At 37.4% G+C, this 19,880-nt stretch overlaps 1 protein-coding gene across 1 annotated transcript; it reads left to right on the top strand.

Moving 5' to 3' along the window:
• The first annotated feature begins 4,753 nt into the window (after positions 1–4,753).
• LOC146477951 (derlin-1-like) lies at positions 4,754–19,609 on the top strand. Its single transcript, XM_085112681.1, has 8 exons — positions 4,754–5,089; positions 7,174–7,285; positions 8,009–8,073; positions 8,502–8,528; positions 9,191–9,286; positions 11,755–11,807; positions 12,668–12,778; positions 18,785–19,609. The coding sequence occupies exons 1-8, from the start codon at positions 4,931–4,933 to the stop codon at positions 18,927–18,929; spliced, it is 768 nt and encodes a 255-aa protein (XP_084968807.1). The 5' UTR covers positions 4,754–4,930; the 3' UTR covers positions 18,930–19,609.
• The last annotated feature ends 271 nt before the right edge of the window (positions 19,610–19,880 follow it).

Genomic DNA, 19,880 nt, shown 5'->3' with positions numbered 1-19,880 from the left:
TATGGCCATGGGTCTATTCCTCGATTATCGGTCAATTTTGTTATCGGGTTGTCCTCTCTCCACAAAAATGAACATCTCGAAATTCAAATTTGAACAAGAAGGAGTGAATGAACTGACGCACCCTGTGGATGAGCCACTAAAAAGAAACTATTTAATTTGGCTTCACCCGTTGCTGGATTTATGACACTATTGAAGAGGAAGGAAATGTTAGCCAGGAATCTGTAATCATGTAATCATGGAGGACCATGAAGAAGGACACGAGATTTATTTCAAATCCTCAGTTGCATTTAGAAAAAGAATACATTCTAATTCTACAACATGCAAGTTGAGCAAGGTTTTCATAGACCCTTTTCATATACATATCTGTTTAAGTGAATTCAAAGATCCGTTGTTGTATGCTTGCAGACCGCATCCGGAACGGTCAATCCGGAGTTAGTTGGAAACTTAACCTATTGTATACAATTGTTATCATTTAGCTTCATTTTTCTGTCCGGAAATTTCCATTAAAAGATAAATTCCTTTTATCGTTTGTCATAGGAACAGATACGTTATTTTTACGTTATTTTTAAGTCTTGTTATTATTGCATTGTAGTTAGATACCCTATATACTATTGTATGTTATCTAATTGTTTGCCAATAAAAACTTGTCTACATTGGTTTAATGAACGATACCGAAACCACAACACATTCTTCCGAAACGCCAACAGACGCAATGCAACGGAACTATCTGAACAATATATGGACCCTGAAGGACGCAAACAAAACATTTCTAATTAAGGACGGTGCCTACTAATACCGAAGTATTTTTGTGCGGCTTATGACTATGCGGGAAAAACAGATCTTAGCAAGGCCTCTTGGAATCCAAAAAGAAAATTGGGGGTAACCACGCATTTTTCAGAGATAATTAAGCAATAATATCTCTAAAAAGCGCCAAAATATAAAGCAATGTATGGGATTTTTTCCATAAATTGAAGTTAAGTTATCTCTGAAAAATGCATGGTTACCCCTAATTTTCCTTTGAGATACCAAAAGCATTTGCTAACTTCTGCTTTCTCCGTATAGTTTTAAACCGCGCAAAATTATCCCTGTATTAGTAGGCACCACCCATAGGAAACCCGAGTATCTCGAGATGCGCAGAACGTATGCGCAGTAACAATGGTAGGCACCGTCCTTAAATGGAAAGTACTCAAAAAGTGCAAACCCGATAATAACACTAACAAGAAATGTAACCTATGTCTTCACGAAAAGTTTATTTTCGTAGAAAAGATCTTAGTAGCCTGAACAAACGCGATGAATTACCAAGTTCAAGCCCCCACAGAAAAAGACATGTACTCAAAACCTCTCGAATAACGTAAAGTAACCGTTTGCATCATGGCACGTGAATTGTATCTAAATAGATATGTACCGAAAACCTCTTGTATAACGTAACGTAACCGTTTGTTTCATGGCACGTGAATTCTATCACGGCACGTGGAATTGTATTTTATCGCCTAGCAGCTGCTTGCTTTAAATCGCCAGTTTTTGATTACTTTATATAGCCAGCTTTTGAATCTTTACGGTCATTCGTTGAAGTTGCGTGATGAGTGTGGTCAGCTCCTGACCATATACGAAACAGAGCTGTAGCAATAAAACGATGAATCACTTCTGAAGCCTTGAACTATTTTTTCCTGAGTGTATATCTCTATATCTGTCGATTTTGTGGAGTTAGCGATGCTGGAAGTTATCACTGCTAAAAGATCGTACGCTTACGCACCACGCAGTCAAATATGGCCCGAGTATAAGCTGAAAACAGCTTTTTTAAGATATTTTTATTGTTCCTATAATAGTAGTAATTTAATAATTTATTGATTGTAAATTTATAGCCCTTTAATTCAGTTGATTCTGCAATGTGGCAAATAAACGGTATATTTATTTATTTATTTATTTATTTATTTATTTATTTATTTATTTATTTATTTATTTATAAAGGCAACTTCTTCAGCTTAAATAATTTGCCTGCTTTTCTTCAGCCAGTCTACAATTGCCTGAATTTCAAATCGACAGAAAACAATCTGCCATTTTCCATCGTCGGGGAATTTAATATCAGTTCATTCTCGTTCAGCCATCTGACGACTGTTCAGGGTAGTCAGGGTGTTTTGCAACTTTTCTTTCGTGATCCCATTCGCTTCGCTAGTTCGATCGCTCAATGTATGCAAAAATTGCTGTGCGGCGCTAAAATGAAAACCGCTGACCATAGAGTCACTGCCCCGCTAATTCGCCGGTCCGGGAGGCAAAGAAGTTGAAGTGACAGTCCATGTTTTGTCCTTGGCCTGTGTGGCCTGCTGAAAAGAGCCTTTACATCTCCGTGATCTTCCGTTCTGTGATTCTGTGTTGCAAGAGCAGCAGCTTCAGTTCACTTTTCATAGTAATCCCACTGATATATATTGGTCTCAGCCTCCGTTTTTTTTTTGTAGGTTTACAAAAATAAGAGCTGTAAGGCCTGTACACCTGAGTGCCAGGGGTTCCAGAATGCCATTTCGTAACGAAAATGAGGTCTTAGACGATTTCCGATTAAATGTTAACGCTGCAGAAGTATAGTTTTAAACTAGTTTCAAGAATTATTTTTTGTTTCGTGCGAAAACGATGGAATCGAATGACTGTTTGTTATTTACACTCTAACGGAATTTCTGTGAAAACTACGATAGATAGTTCTAAGATGATGATGTATAATTTCGTCCCTTTTGATCTAGGTAGGTAGTTTTTTCGTGAAAAGTTTGCATAGAGTCTCGTTCGCTTTTAAATTGATTGTATTTTAGTGATTATAGACCTTTTTCATAAATGGCGGCCGATAAATTATTCTTTTGTTTTCATGAAAATTAGCCTTACTAGCCTCGTCAGCATGTGCAAAATTCAAAAGAATCTTTACTCTGAAATGAGGTCAGTAGGGCCAATTAGCATATATTGAAAAGAATAATAAATCGGCCGCCATTTATGAAAAAGTTCTATAAGTTTTGAATTTTTAATTAAAGTTGTGATACGATTCTTAGGTAACTTACAACAACAATATAGGAAACTGTGAGCAGATGAGGGCTATAGACTATCCAAGCCCATAAGCACCAAGATTACTGATTTGTTGTATGTTGACGATCTCAAAGTCGACGCCGCGTCGGAACTTGGGAAACCAAGAAAGAAGTATGCAGAGGAGTTAGGATCGAATGAAGCTAGAGCCACGATATCCAGATCCATCGCGTACTACAGCAGAGAATGAGAAGATAGAGGGCCACAAAATCGGAGTGTGGACTAAGAAGGCCTGACAAAACTAGCAGTGTGAAGACGTTAGAGAACAGAGACGGCAGGGAAAGCTCCATACAGCGCGTTGGGAGGATAACGACCTTGAGCACCGACGCACACAATAGCCGGGATAAGTGAACTCCACGAACAGCCACTTCGAAAAAAACTTGACAATGCAAGGAAGACCAAATCAAGCGAAGAGTCCATGAGAGTCGGACGTCAGATGCAGACTGATGCAGTCAGATGCAGAATGAGTGGAAAGGCGCACGAGTCTATCGCACATGTGCTGTCAAGCTACAGTGCATTGACACAGACGAAGTATTTATCAAGACACAACGGAGCGCTCAAAATGAAATGAAAAAAGGAAAAACAACAATTATAATAATAATCATCGTCATCATCATCATCATCATCATCATAATAATAATAACAATAATAATAATAATAATAATAATAAAATTAAATAAAGTTATAATAATAGAAAAACACAAAGAAATAAATAAAAATACAATAAAATAAATCGGTAACACAGTTCTGCGCAATAGTTGTTCCATGTAGCCATGTAGATGAACTCGCTCGTTCGTTCTTGTAAACTTGCCAGTTTTGACTTCCTCCTTATCCAACTATCTTGCCCACTTGGTCTTAGAGATGGAGTGATCCTCAATAAGTCGTCCGATTCAGGGGGGGTTAGCCTCCCTCGCAGACGCTCTTTTGGTTCGTTATGCAAACGAGGAAAGATTGGGGAGTAAAGATTGCGTGATGAGCCAAAAGAGCGTCTGCGAGGGAGGCAGGCTATCCTATCCGATTCTCTGGCACTGCAGCATGCAGAGCACCATTCGCGTGTATTCTCGGTTTTCACTGTCACGCCATTGAAAAAAAAATCAAAACCATTCCATGAATGAAGTCAAGAAATTGACATGGTATAGAGGATAAACAAATAAGGCATCTGTCCAAGTGTCAGGACTGTGCGGCATTCCGTACTCGAGTTATTTGACAAAATGTTCCACACAAATTTATAGAGCTAAGTATGGAGACGCCATGTTTGTGTCCCTCTGAGGGGCACAAACATGGCGGCCGGAAATACGAAAAAACATCTGGAGTTCACTTTTGCCAGAAAAGAGGTTTGTTTGCCCTTTTGAATTTTCGAATGTTTAGATTAATATTTCTACTCAAACATTAATTGTTTAGAATGCTGAAAATCACCCGAAGAGTCATTTTTAAGATACGGAAAAGCTCTGTCACGGCCGTCCTCCTGATGTCACGCACGATGGAAACTCGGAAATTGAAACTGTTCTATTTTCAAAAGGAAGCACGACATCGAGCTAAGAAATTGTGAACAGATATATTTTTAGGTAATCTTTCCTTGAATGAAGGTAAAAATTTTGTAGGCCTCCCAGTTTTGAATTCTAGAATTCTTTAGTCCCCTTTTCGTCGGGAGGGGGTGGCCTGGTAAGTAAGTGTCCCAGAAATCCATGCGCCACCGGCCGGCAAGCTATAACTCGTCGCCACGTCTGTTTTTGTTGCAAAAAAGCTGTGTCAGAAATATAAATGGTTTGTAGGCGATTTTGTATCGTCATATCTTGCTTCACCGTTCGGAGATTAATTGCCTGAAGCACAGAGTACGAGATTTTTCAAGTGTTTAAAAGAAACATCTACAGACATGGCGGAGAATGAGTTGGGAGTATGGTTTCGAAGCATACCCATTGTCACAAGATGGTGGTTTTCTCTGTCTATCATTTTCCCTCTTCTGGGAAGATTGGGATTGATAAATGGGATGTACCTGATACTAGATTATAACAGCATTATCCATCGTTTCCAGGTAAGTTTTTGCTGTGCAGATGTCTGCAACTCGTTACTATGTACACATGTTTTTTGAAGGCTCACGATCATGGAAGGTAGAATGTTTGAATCAGCTGTATTTTTGAAATAATTGTCAGTAAGAATTAATTAACTGAGAAGATTTAAATCTCTACCTCATACACGGCAACAGCTGCATGGTTATTAAACCGTCTTTCAAACAAGTGGCTCAAATTTGTCCCAGAAGTTTGTAAGCCCCTTCCAAACTTTGAGTTCCAGAATTGAAGGAAATATTGCATAAGGTCATTCCCATAAATTATTTCATTTCTTGTCAGCTGGCTGACCCAAATATTTTTTCAAAAAGTAAAAAAGAAAACAAACCTTTTTTTTACAGTCAATGCCACACTGAGGCCTACTCGGAAAATGAAACTCCGACTGCTCCCAACATCAGTTGAATGTTTGACCTTCTGATTAGTAGTTCAGAAACTCTGCCACTGAGCTACAGGAGACTTGTTGGAGCTTTACCATCAAAACATCCTGCATACTGCAAAGATAATGACATGCATATTGAAAGAAATGAGATGTTACATTTTACTCCCGGTAAATAAATGATAGAGGTCTCTTTCAAATACCCTATCATTTGTTCACACCAGGCTAAAACATAACAATTTCTTTCTTTCATCATTTTTCAAACTGATGGAGGTTCAAGCTTTCGATGAAATATATGAAACATCACTAAAAATAGTCAATGCTTATTTTTCCAAAATAATTTCTCATTTTTAACCAACCAGCTGTAAATTTTTATTTAAACTAGATTAGACCTTACATTGTAAATTTTTAAGTCTTGTTTTGTAATTATTCTTAATTTATTTATTTACACATGACCCCACAAGCTGCAGAGCTTAAATACTTATCGTGTTTAAATAAAGGTTACTTACTTACTTACTTACTTACTTACCAACAAACCAACCCACTTTCACAAAGTGAGAGTAACTGGAAACAGGATAGTTTTGGGTATGGCTTAATGGATGATCAAACCAACAGATCTTGTTGTAGGCAGGTACAATGTACTACATGTAGAATGCACCAGGCCTACACGGAAAATGTACTACGACTATTTGTTACTTTCCTGTCAACAGCAATATGTTGTTTATGTTTTTTTATGCAATGTTTTTTTTAAGTTAAATCCCCACCCCCATCACTCTCTCAAGAAATTCCGATTGAAAAACTGTGGCTCTTGAGACTCCGCAGAATTTCCAGTAACCTTCAATGGTGCCAGGAGATCAGTAATTAATATTGTTTGAAACCACAGGGGGAATGAAATCCAGTGCTGTTCAACAGTGCTCTTAGTCCTTGGCAGTGTTCTCTTCAAAGGGACAGTATCACGCTATTTTAGTAACACATTGATTTCGCTGTTGTAATGCACTAAAAATCGCCGGTTGTACTATATTTTGGTTCAACCTTTCGTCTTAGAATCACTATTAATATTTCTTTAAGTTAGCGATTGAGAAATTAATTAACACAGTGTTCAAAGTTTAAATTTAGTGAATTTTGGCCAAATATCATGATATTTCCCATCGATCTCCCATGATACTGCCCCTTTAAGTACTTTAGTAGATGGGTAGGTTTAAGAAGCAGCTGTAAATGGGTGTTGTACTGCAGAAATGTCTGCTTTTCCCTAAAACGGTATAATTATGTGGAGAACATAGAATTTGAAGTAGCTGTCTTTTAGTTGGCTGCCAGTGAAGTGACAACTCTATCCTTGGGATGATGCTCATTAATGTATCTTTGTTCATAGACTGGTAATTAGTTATTTACCAGCTACATTATATATTACAGTTAGTGTAACTGTGCACAAGAACTGGTTGCAGATTGAAGTAATGGCTCATAAGCATCCTCTAAACCTAATGGTTCATTAGGCCAGCCAGAGATTTAATTCTGGTCTCCTTATCGTATGACCTCTTTGAGTATTGCATTTTCCTCTGAATGAGATCTCTAGTGCATTGTGTCTATTTAAAATGAATCAGTGCTCTGGTTCATTGTATATTCCTTGTCTGGTTCATTGCTGTATGTGCAATTTAACATTATAATTCATTTTAATTTCAGATCTGGAGATTGTTCACAGCATTTGTGTTCTACCCTGTTGTACCCCAGACTGGTTTCCATTATCTCATTAACTTGTATTTCTTATACTCATATTCATCGAGACTTGAAACAGGTAAATGCATTGTTAAGTACCGAGAAAGTATTTAAGAAACTGTTATCAGGTCATGAAAGTTTGGAATGAAATGTACAGCCCAGTGATGGTCACAATTGTGTACAGTGTGGAAAGTTTGCACTTCGTTAATGTGGAGGCCTAATCAAATAAATTGTAAGTTTATTAGTTTCTTTAGGTCATCTCACCTCTTTTTCTTTATATTTTTGTATGCATAGCTGTAAGTCCCGTGTTGTAACTTCTTTTGTGTTGCAAAGTAAGATTGAAATTATTAAAATACATGTAAACTGATTGGGAATTTCGTTCATTTTATTTCTTGCTGTATTTAGGTTTCTTTAATTCAAACATTTTTTCCTTAGTTTAATTACAAACAAATACAGGTAGGATTCTGCTGATGCATAAATGTTGGCTGGATAGCCTTTCAATAAAATACTGTTATGTGTAAATTTCTATCTCATTAATATCCTGCATATTTTCAATTACCTCTTGATTATCTGGATCAATTCTCTAATACCAGGCAAGTTGGGATAATTGAGGTTGAACTGCAGTTCTTAAATTTTGCCCGGTTAAAATTTATAAACCATCTACATGTATACCCTTTCTCAGAAAAGAAAAAAGACTGAAATGTTAAACCTATGAGGTGACTTTGAATTTCAAGTGCTGTGTTGCTTTAAATGCATTTTGCAGTAATTGTACTAATGTAACTTGTTTATGTTTTTTGCTCAGGTCTCTTTGATGGCAGACCAGCGGACTATTTGTTTATGATTCTCTTCAATGGAATTATATTAATTGTATCCTTCATGACCTATTTATTGTAACTTGTTTTAGCTGTGTATTGTTAATTCTACATGTTTACGCATTGCACCTTATGACTGTGTATCCGCCCTTCTTAGATCGTAAGTTCTTGTTGATTTCTTTCTGGTGAATTGATTTGATTTCTCAAACTTGTACCATGCCATTTTTGATGGACATTTTTTTTATGTAAATTGAAATGAATGTATGTAGTTTTATCCATGTCAAATGGAAACCAATGTTTTGTGCCATGTTTAATTTTATTGCATTCAAAACAGTTATTAAGGAATAAGAAGTCAGGTTACATTAATTAACTGTTCATATGTCTGTAAATTCATATTGTTAAAGGTATATTTCAGTGCATTCATTAATTATTACAGTACATGTACTTTGAGTGCTCCTTGACCTGAAATGTCAAATGCAACAGATCATAGGATTCCTCATACCCTTGAAAGTAAGTTGGTTTATTTAGAAATAATTTTTCTTTCCATGCATCCCTTTGAAGCTGCATGTACCGTAAAAACTGATGCCTTGTATTTTGTTTGTTGTTTAAATTACTTTTTTTTACCATTGTTTATGTTCATTTAACCTCCCAAATGAGCACAGTTTCAGGAACTGTGGCGGTGCTGCCCAGCAAAGAAAACAAAGTTCACATATGTTACTTTGTTGAAGCTGGAAATTGTGTCAGACACATTACTTAGCTTAAAGTGCCTATAAAGCAAAAAATTTTTTTGCGTTTTTGTGAAGTTTACCATGTCTTAATTACGAAATTATAAAGGAAATGCAGTTACCCTTCGCTGCCATGACACTCGTGTGTTCCAAAGTATTTTCTACGTCACAACCTTGTCATACGATGGTTTTGGCTGTGCGCAACATGGAGACACTTTACGGCGCTAAATTCGAACCTTTCAGGGATCATAATTGCGGATTGAGAAGGTTTTGTTCAGTAAAACCCACATATTCAGACCGAGAAATTCATAAACTAACAAACTGTGACAAAAAATTTTTTTACTTCATAGGCACTTTAAGGTTTTTGGGTTGTTACATGTAAGTTATGCACATATCTGGTGTGATAATAAATTTTCATGTAGAAAACCTTTGTTTATTGTGTTTCAGCTTCTCATGGATCCTCTTGTTCTAAGTGTTCTGTATGTGTGGTGCCAAGTGAATAAGGACACGATTGTACAGTTCTGGTTTGGAATGCAGTTTAAGGTTAGAGTTTGTTGTATACACAAGTTTGCACCATCAATTTTTTTGGGTTTAAAATTTTTCAAACCAGTTTGATTTCTATTTCCTTTTGTCTTAGATCATGGTAATGAATACTGCACAACCTCAACTGAATTATGTAAACTGGTTTGAAACATTTTAAACCAAAAAAAAAAAAACACACACACACACACACAACATAACATAACATGTACACTTGCACCATTAAGTTCTTTGACGAAACCTTATGACCAATAAAGAAAGTTGTAATATTAATTACAATTTATACTTGAATGATTAAATTACAGTGGAACCTCCTTTAAGGGGACACCCTTGGTATAATGGAAAGTGTCCCCTCACTGGAGGTGTCCCTTGAATAGAGGCTGGGCCAATTTTTGTTAATAATTAACCACCTAAACAAAACGTCTGTTTTCCTGACAAGGATTTAACCCTTTCCTGCCCGAGGGAAATGCCGAATTTTCTAAATCGCGAACTATGAACTGGAAGACCACATGTGATATACCATTTAAAAGGTATTTTCTGGGGCGGCTATAAATCACACCAACGGAGATGGAAGAGGTCACATATTAGAGTGAGAAAAGTCCAAAACGAAAGAAGAAAAACTTTGAAAATTTTCCTATTCGATGTACATACTGGGTATCCCCCTAAACTATAGCTTAATATACAGCTCTCAGTGCATTGCTTGTTGTAAGATATCAACTGGACCCTTAACGTACAAAGGAAAAAAAATCCAAAAGTTTGAGGGGTGGTAAATCAAGTCTCATATAGGAGGGGGGCATGATTTTATGCCTTCAATTTATAGATCTTTCCAAGATCTTTTGGTTGTGCAAATTTCACACAAATTGACCAAATACTGAGCTCATTATTGTGTCTTGTGCCATATGGCACTCTTGGGCGTCAAAGGGTTAAGCTACCATAAAATTCTTGATTTTGATTTTTAATTTCAGCAGAAAGTGAACTTTGGCTGTTTCAATAATTATTGCTTTGAAAGCTGTCATTGTTTGTGGTTAGAGTTTGTACCATAATTTCTTATCAGTTCTCTTTGGTGGTCAGTCATGTACCAGGAAATTAATGCCTCCCCTTAATTTAGATTTCAGTAGCATTTGACAGGTTAGTGAAGAGATCGCAGGGTCCGAAATTAACTTTTTTAGGCAGGCGCCAAGTGGCAACTGAATTTTTTTTTTCAGTCGCCATATGGAAAAATGTGGTCGCCAAAAAGCAGAAAAAAAAGTGTCAATAAAAATTTTCCTTCGAAGCGAAACACAAACCAAAATTTTGGGTTGCCAGATGGAAAATTCTGGTCGCCAATTTTTCTTTTAAGAATTAGAACGAAGAGAACGCGTTTGGGGCCGCAATGGCGATTTATACATCTACCACTGAAAAACCACGACGAACGAATCAAGTATGCAGTTTCTTAAGACTGCTAAATGTTTCAAGTCAACTTTGTGCCTTCTCTTGTCTCTGCCTTTTGGGGAAGAAATGTACCCGATTGAAAAACTGCTGGTTGGTTCTTTACTCTATGTTCAAAACCGTAAACGATCTTTCCTTTCGGGTTCTGTCAAGACGATCGACGGATCGCCATGTTGTTCGCACCAGGCCACAACCGTGCAGCATTTCTCGTTCAAAAAACATGGCGGCGAAGCTTCGCACTGCTCGAGCTGTGAAGCGTTGTGATAGATTTATAATAACAGGAAAATCGGTTTTATACTTCAAAAGCAGTGGAAAGGTAAAAAGTAAGTGACCAATTGGCGGGCGGCTTTGAATTTCATTTTTATCAATTTGGCTGAGTATCAAAGTTATTGTTTGTATAATGATCGTGGCATGAAATAGTTAATCGCCCGCTGGCGACTAGTTGTGAAATTTTGGTCGCCAGTGCAAAATTTTTAGTCGCATTGGCGACTAGGAAAGCGCAATTTTCGACCCTGGATCACTCATACACTGATACAAACTAAAGATTATTTATGAATGTTTGTCTGGGACATAGGTTTATGTCGCCTAATATACAATGTAGCAATTTTTTTTAATGGAGGTGTCCCAAAAGAGAGGTTCCACTGTACTCCATCTTGATTTCTATGGATGTTGTATAGTTTCTTTGGCCTGTGTCCTCATCACCAAGCTGTGAAATTTAATGTTGTGTTATCTTTTGTCTCTTTTAAATTCTTAAAAGAAATGATTTAGAAATACATGAAACAAGAAATATGAGTGATAGGAACCGACGTTTCGGTGCATCTTGCGCCATTATCATTAATTATGTAACCTTGATAATGGCGCAAGATGCACTGAAACGTTGGTTCCTATCACTCTTTTAAATTGTCTCATAAATGGAATTGTCTCTTTTAAATTGAAGTTAATCCTTCTTGGTCAGTGTACTTTTATAATGATCGGTCTTTCCTCACTTTACTGCAAGTGCACTGGCAGTATATCACTGATTGTTTTTGTGTTTGTGTTCACAGGCAATGTACCTTCCTTGGGTGTTGGCAATATTTAACATGATCATCCAGGGAGGGTATGTATACATAATTGCTCATGCATGTAGCACCTGGTATTTTGCCCGAAATTATAAATTACCTGTAAATTTGGACATGCCAGAGACATGCTTGCCATATAATGTTTAAAAGTGAAGACATTAATTAAAAATTTATTTTTAAATCTCAATAAGTTGGTGGTCATTTTAAGCAAATCTGATCATCATTCTGCATAAAGCGTTATGTTTAGTATATTTTGTTTGCCTGTGTGTGTTCCAGTAGATTGGAGCTTTCAGTTTACTTGGACTTTTTGCAACATCTTTATTCCTAGAAAATTCCTGCTGATCTAAAATTTCTTCCAGCTAGCACCTTTGAAAACTTCAGGAAAATTCTGTGCTTTTCCTTGCACAGCTGAAATTGTAATGTATTGCTGCATTTGTTTGATTCATTATTGCACTGGTAGTCATTTTTGTGTTCTGTGAAGGAAATTTGGACAAACAAACTGTTTTGGGACATTTGGTTGGTAGCATTATTTGTGGTAATTTTTAAGTTGACACAGTTCTTAATTATGCTCTAACTTCTCAGCGTCGTCCTCATAGGGTTTAGGGTTCATTGGTGAGTTACATAAAACGTTTTTCAGGGCATAATTATCATAATGATAGTTGTCAAAATATTTAGTATCTTTTACTAGAGGAAGAAGATACTGCTATTTAAAACAGGATAATTCCCTCAGTAATTATAATTAAAATCAAAATTACTGTTATCAGCAGAAGCCTTATAGGTAGGGTAGCTGTGCATGTCAGATTTCCTGGATATTTTTCCTGTTTACCCTGGAAAACTCCTGAATTTTCGTTTGATCCTAATAATTTGCATTGCCTGTTTTTATTTGGTTTCTTTATAGTGGCATTATGGAGCTTATTGGGATCTTTGTTGGACACCTTTACTTTTTCCTCATGTTCAAGTACCCACAAGACTTTGGAGGAAGGCGCTTCCTTACTACTCCTTCCATTCTGTAAGAATATAATGTTTAAGTTAGTTTATTTCATACTGCGTACTTTTTCTGTGATGTTATTAGTTAACTGTTATCCTTTCTTTAGTGTACATATTAAGAGTTATTGTCTGAGAAAACCAGGCAGGTGGTCAAAGATCGGGTTCGGCCAAATCATTCCATACTAACATCATAGATAGGTTAGGTGGACTTATGGATAAATATACTAAAGTTTGCTCTTCAAGTGTTTTGGTATAGGAGAAATGAGATCCACTCTCCATCACCCCCTCAGGTCCTAGTTTTTCTGGTAAATTTGACCCAAATTTGACAGCCAGCAAAAACTGTACAATTTAGCGAACGAAGTTCATGTTTTGTACCTGATATAAATGGGCATAGGACTTCTTGTAAAAAGCCAGAGATATGCGAAATAAGCAAACGTCACTCTTCAACATTTAGTTTTGGAATACCTATAATTCGTATCTGCAAATGAGCAAGAAATTAGCCATTTTCGACTTCACGCAGAACACACAACTAAAATTTCAGCAAAAACTGGATGCCAAAACCAAACACTCTTAACTTCCATCTATTAAAATCAGCAATAATCTTTTTGGGCCATTCAAACAGCAAGATGCTACATCACCTCCATTTCTCCTACTACTCGATGTCACGTACAGCACGACACGACGCAATCAATGTGCTGTTTAAGCCGCTCCTGGATTTCGCATTGGGTTTGTCTTAAGTTAAAAATATTCAGTTGATCAAATTAGTTCCACAAAAAAATTCAAATCCCCTCTCTTGCGAATTTAACGGAAGGAAAATTAAGAAAACGCGAAAATAAACAAAACGACGCCATGTTGAATTTGTTCACTCGGGATACACTGGGAACTAGTTGATTGGTTGTAATTATGTAAGGGAGCCAGGGGCTAAGCTTCAGAGCGGAAAAACGTTCTGCGCAATTTTTCTGCGCATATCCGTTCGCGGGCGCAAGTGAACTGAAAACGCGGCCGTTCGATTCTGTTGCATTGTTGAGCAGTGGCTTTTGTGGTAAAAATACATTTTACCATCTACGTTTTTTCCAATTTCATCGAATATGCTATAAAAATCAGACCGGCCATTTTACCAACACCGTGTAAGGACAAGAACAAGAAGCTTTGTGAAACAAATTCAAAATTCCCGCTAAGCACAGTGACAAAAGGAATTATTTGGGAAGTTTCCGTAATTAAAGATATTTTTCCTGCCTTCAGTTGACCTGTGCAGATAAATATTGTTACACATCAGTTGTGTCATTGACCTGAGCCTACTAGATGGATGCACACACACCGTGTCAAAAACAAACTTTTTTTATTGTGCAGCTGATTGTATTTATCATGATCAACTTTTAGCAAATTATGCTGGACCGCAAGTAGCGAAAGCTAATCGAGGCGGGCAGTGAAAGACAAAAAGAAATATACAATACATTGAAGAGACATAAACTAAACTAAAGGAAATAAAGCAGTACAATATACTAAGAGATCGAAAGTAACGCATCGCATGAAATTGCTCCCTCGACACCGATAATTAGATCCTTGCGAAAAAAAAATTAAAAATCCGCTCTGGCAAACAATTTTATACTTTGGCAAACTCAGTAATTAACGATTAACTATTTTTCTACCCAGGGTTGAGCTCTCGACCTTAAATATTCAGGGGTTTGCTTATATAGTCGCTTTTTGTAAAAAGGTCCATGACAATAACAGACCCGTAGAGGCGATTTGTTTACACGCCGCGGGAACAATGAAGGTTTAAAGATCTTTCTTAAAGTCTAAGAAGCCCTAAGAAAATGGAAGCAAAGCAAGGTTACATCTGCAGCTATCTTCTTGTGTAGAATAATTATCGCTACTTACCGGGATATCTGCGGTAGCATAGTAAATTGTTGAAAATAAGAAAATTAAAATTGCCGCCATTTTTGAAACATTTGGTGCCCAGCCCTCACGCAGAGTTCGCGCATGCTTTTTGCGTTTTTCCGCTCTGAAAGGCTGGCCATGGATGATTGTTCCACGCTGTTTTTTCATAATTTAGCTTTTTGATTTAAGGAAGGCTGGTTTAGGCTCGTGCTGTAAATAACAAGGAATAACAGACTATTGGGAAATGAAGACACCAACGAGAGTGACAACCATTTACCATTTTCCTTGCTTATTAAATGGCCTACATGTTGTTATGCTTGCTGGGCAGGGAAAATCGTTTTGAAATTTAATTTGCATTTTGTGGGCTTTGATTAGGCGAAGTTTCTGGGTCAAGCTGTCTTGTACTGTCAAAGACGGGATTACAACGAATCAAATAGGAGCCAAAAACACAAGAGTAATTTGGAGAAACAATACCGTAGCCCAGTTGGAAGCCTTGTTTGCAGATTCACTTGCAGAAACTCTATTTTGTTTCAATACAAAGGGAAAAAAATCCGAAAAAATAACGTCGTATTATTTTATATCGTAAGAGACTATACACGTACGAAAGTATTTTATGACAATTTTGTTCTTACCATATTTACATTTATTACGTGACATATGGTCTTCGCTCCAGTCTTTTGCGACAGTATTTACATTGCAGTCAGAAGCGTAATGTACAACGCAAAATGAGCTGCTCATTTTCAACTGTTGACAGTCCAACACGGTCCAACACCATACGCGCCAAATGAGCTTTATGTTATTCCTCTAAAATCATGCAGAAAGGATTTAACAGATTATCTAACTAATCTGGGTGACAGTGGATCGAAGTCGAGGCTTAGGGACACGGATTAACGAGGCTGATGTTTTTCTCAATCGCGCCGGATTGTATTCTCTATCAGAGGAAGACAGGGAAATGCCCAAAGCACAAATACGAATTAACAACACATTACCAGAAGTTAAAATCCAGTTGTTCTCACCCATCTCACAGAGGTGAAGCGAAAAAATTAAAAAATCCTCGTCGGTTAAACAAACAGGTGCCGGAAGAAATATACCGGGAGTTTCAAGTTTCAGTTCCAATAGGATCTGGTATGTACAATAAGCCAATATTTAAATTATTTTCTCGAAATTCACCTATTTTTGGTAATTAATTTACTCCTTTTATTTTTACCTTACGTGTAGTTTCTTATCAGTTCGGAAATCTCTGCTAATTTATCAGATGCGTTGTTTTGTTACAATGTAACAAACATCTCATTCAGTTGAAATCAACATTTCAAATATTGTTTCAGCCCTGTGTAAACACTTGTCGAAAAGGCCATTCAAGCAGATTTAAAGTGGAGGATGCTACCTCAAAATTTGAGGACAAGCTTAACGTGAATGTTTTGAATTAATAGTAAGATTACTGTTCCCTTGGACCGATATATAACTTCTTTATTTATTCGACTCGGAGACAATTTTGTGATGATTCCAGTAGAGTTTAAGAGTTGGGCGTTGCAGATTCTACGTTGACGTGATGTCATTTGTTTATTCTCTAATTAGCGTTCTTGACGGTCCGGCAGCTTCTCCTTCCCATCTCCTATCATATTTATCAAGGTATTAAAGCGGAGATAATACAGCCAAAACTAATTTTTTGTTAATTTGTTGTGTACGTTTCCAACAGCAGCTTTTATAACCAAAAAGCACATACTCCTAACGGCCTTCTGGTGTACATGACAAGCCGGAATGATAAGTCCAACGCTTTTATTAAAAGCAAATGACGTATTCAGTGAGGGCTCCTAAGTTAATATTTCGCTTCACGACATGTGTTCATTGACAGACCAACGGAACTAGCAAAGTTCAAAGTAAGTAAACAAAAGATCGGAAGCAAAAACAAACATACCTTGGAAAAGGCAGTTATCTATAGGAAAAAAGAAATTCCAACCCAAAGGGGATCTGCAAGGAAAATTCTTTTTTCTAAATATCAAGCGCACATTTTCCGTCAGTTATCTTTAGTTTTACGCAGGTTATTTTAGAGGGAGAACAATTCCATGACACTGTTTCTACTTATTTCACACATCCAATCTGATTGCTTTGCGGTAAAGGTAGAGATCATATTTCAGCTGTCCTCAGTGATTCAGAGGGGAGCGTGTCGAGTAGAGAGATTAACCTAGGAGTGTCAATTTGTTGAGTTATAACTGTGATCAGTTTGCTTATGCATTGTACAGCGATTTGTTTTACTAGTGTTATGTAGTACAAGTGTCAAATAATGGTACTTCTTTCAAAGTTACTAAACGGAAACTTTCTTATCAAGGCATTGCAATTTTTGTTATTAAATTCAACAATTCCAGTTGTTCATGCTTTAGCGTGCATTATCGAGTTGTGAAGAACGCGGGAGTTGGATATCTCTGATTTCTTGACGGTGGAAATGTACATCAAAAGCCGCGCGCTCAAAAAAAAAATCCAATGAAGTTATTTTTTCACGCTATTGCGAGGTTCTGCTGGTTCTATTTTGAGCATGATTCGTTCATGTCATTATTTGTTCAGATCTTGAGCTGTTTATTGCGACAAACAGACGTTTCTAGCAACAATGCGCCAGCGATAGGTCCTTCCCTGTCCCCTCCCGACCCAAAGTAAAAGTAAGAAGGTCCCAGTCCCTTGAGAGCAATCCAACTCAAGATGGCGTCGTTCTGTTTAGTTCGTATTTCTTTTTAAATTTTCCTTCTGTTAAATTGGCCAGAGAGGAGTTCTGATTTTTTTGGGACCACTTTAGTCAACTGCATATATTTAACCGTGGAGAAATCCAATGTGGAATCCAAGAGCGGCTTAATCGGCACATCGCTTGCGTCGTGTCGTGCTGTACATAACAACGAGTGGTAGGAGTAATGGAGGTGGTGAAGCATCTTGCTGTTTGAATGACCCAAAAAGATTATTGCTGATTGTGATAGAGGGAAGGTAAGAGTATTTGGTTTTAGCATCCGATTGTTGCTGAAGATTTAGTTGTGTGTTCTGCGTGAGTTTCAAAATGGCTAATTTCTTGCTCATTCGCAGATGCGAAATATAGGTATTCCAAAACTAAATGTTGTAGAGTGACTTTTACTTATTTCGCATATCTCTGGCTTTTTACAAGAAGTTCTATGACCATTTATATCAGGTACAAAACACGAACTCCGTTCGCTAAATTTTACAGTTTTTGCTGGCTGTCAAATTTGGGTCAAATTTACCAGAAAAACTAGGACCTGAGGGGGTGATGGAGAGTGGATCTCATTTCTCCTATACCAAAACACTTGAAGAGTAAACTTTAGTATATTTATCCATAAGTCCACCTAACCTAACTATGATGTTAGTATGGAATAATTTGGCCGACCCCCATCTTTCAGCTTTTTCAGATTTTGCCCGGTTTTCTCAGACATTGACTCTTAAATACTTTGTCACAACCAGGTCTAAGGGCCTGTTTACAAGGAGCAAGGGTTGTGTTAGCAAGAGGATTACCCTAGCACTACAACATTTCTTCTTTTTTGTGTGTGTGATGTGTTTAAAAGCCAGGTAGGGTTACCCTAGCATCAGGGTAACTCTGCCTGGCTTGTAAATGCTATGCTAGGGATACCTTGCCTAACCTGCCTGTTGTTGTACATGCAATACTGCCTACCCGGGACAACTTTTTAACTGTTTCCAGACCCTTAAGAAGTTAAATTGAGTGGTACAAATGGTGGAACGAGTACTACCCGGCTTTGAATACCCCCATTTTCACCCTCCTTCACAAACCAAAAATGCTTCTGGTGAATAGTCTACAAGTCAATTTTACAATTTTCTATAATTTTCCCATCCTTTCACCCACTTCACGCTTTGTGGTATAGTTGACCCAAGTGATAGGGCAACCCTACCTGTGAAATTTTGCTTGTAAACACGGACACTTTTTTCAATCATTGAAAACATTTGAAAAGTTTGAAAGGACTGAATTGAAAAGTTGCACACCCAATATGGTATTTTTATTTCTTTCACACTCAAGTCTTCAAACTATTGTCAATGAAGTCGTACTTTTGCATTGCTCAGCAAAGAAATGACTTTTCTGCTTTGCACGATTTCTGTAAACCAGAATAATCACATTCAATCGGTAATAATTTGATTCATTTTACAGGTACAAGTTTCTACCAAACCGCCAGGGAGGTGTGAGTGGCTTTGGTGTCGCTCCTGCAAGCCGTAGACCACGTGACCAGGATAATGGTGGCGGGGGTGGTGGATGGGGAGGCTGGGGTCGGGGTCATCGTCTTGGCAACGAATAAACGTTCCAATAAACATACTCGTGTAAATCGTCAATGTACTTGAAATACTCTCTTGGTGAACATAGTATGTAGTATTGTTGTTTGCGAGCAAACTTGAAGTGCAAGTCGAATTTCCATAGGAAAACGAAACCTGTCATTCATTTACATCCATGGATGTAAATGTTAAGGAAGGTGCCTACTTTTGTTACTGCGCATACGTTCTGCGCATCTCGAGATACTCGGGTTTCCTAAGGGTGGTGTCTACTAATTCAGGGATATTTTTGTACGGTTTAAAGCTATGCTGAGAAAACAGAACTTAGCAAGTGCCCTTGGTATTCAAAAAGAAAATTGGGGGTAACCATACATTTTTCACAGATAATAAAGCTTCGATTTAGAAAGAAAAAAAAAATACCATACATTGCTTTGTATTTTACTGTTTTTTAGAATAATTGTTGCTTGATTATCTCTAAAAAATGCGCGGTTACCCCCAATTTTCCATTTGGTTTTCAATAGCCCTTACTCAGATCTGCTTTCACCGCAAAGTTTGAAACCGCGTAAAAATACTTCTTTGTTAGTAGGCACCGTCCTTGAAGCTTTTTAACTGCATAAAACGTGCGTGAAGGACACAGACAGAGCACCAGTTCCTGTAATATTATATAAGTTGAAAAAAGTTCATTAAAGTTGTTCAGACTTTGCCAGCATGATGTGTTTGATTGGATAGGGAAAAAAACTCCCCGTTCTTCTGTAAAGTTCGCCATACTTCGGAAGGCGACACGTTGATCAGGGGGCCACTCCGGAACTGGGAGGATGTATCTTTTTCCGCCCAGTTCTTTTAGCTTGCCGCCTCAGAATATTTTCTTGGAAGTTAGCATCCTATGACTTTGGTAAAACGATTCCTCCTTGCTCTGTAAGTTCGATATCCCTTGGAGTGTTGTTCGACATGGCTCCATTTCTTGGAAGTGACGTTGACTT

The sequence above is a fragment of the Pavona decussata genome, unplaced genomic scaffold (assembly GCF_977016875.1).
Source record: "Pavona decussata unplaced genomic scaffold, jaPavDecu1.1 SCAFFOLD_67, whole genome shotgun sequence".
Lineage (NCBI taxonomy): Eukaryota > Metazoa > Cnidaria > Anthozoa > Scleractinia > Agariciidae > Pavona > Pavona decussata.
Note: the sequence above shows the minus strand (reverse complement) of the source record. Positions and strands in the feature narration are given on the sequence as shown.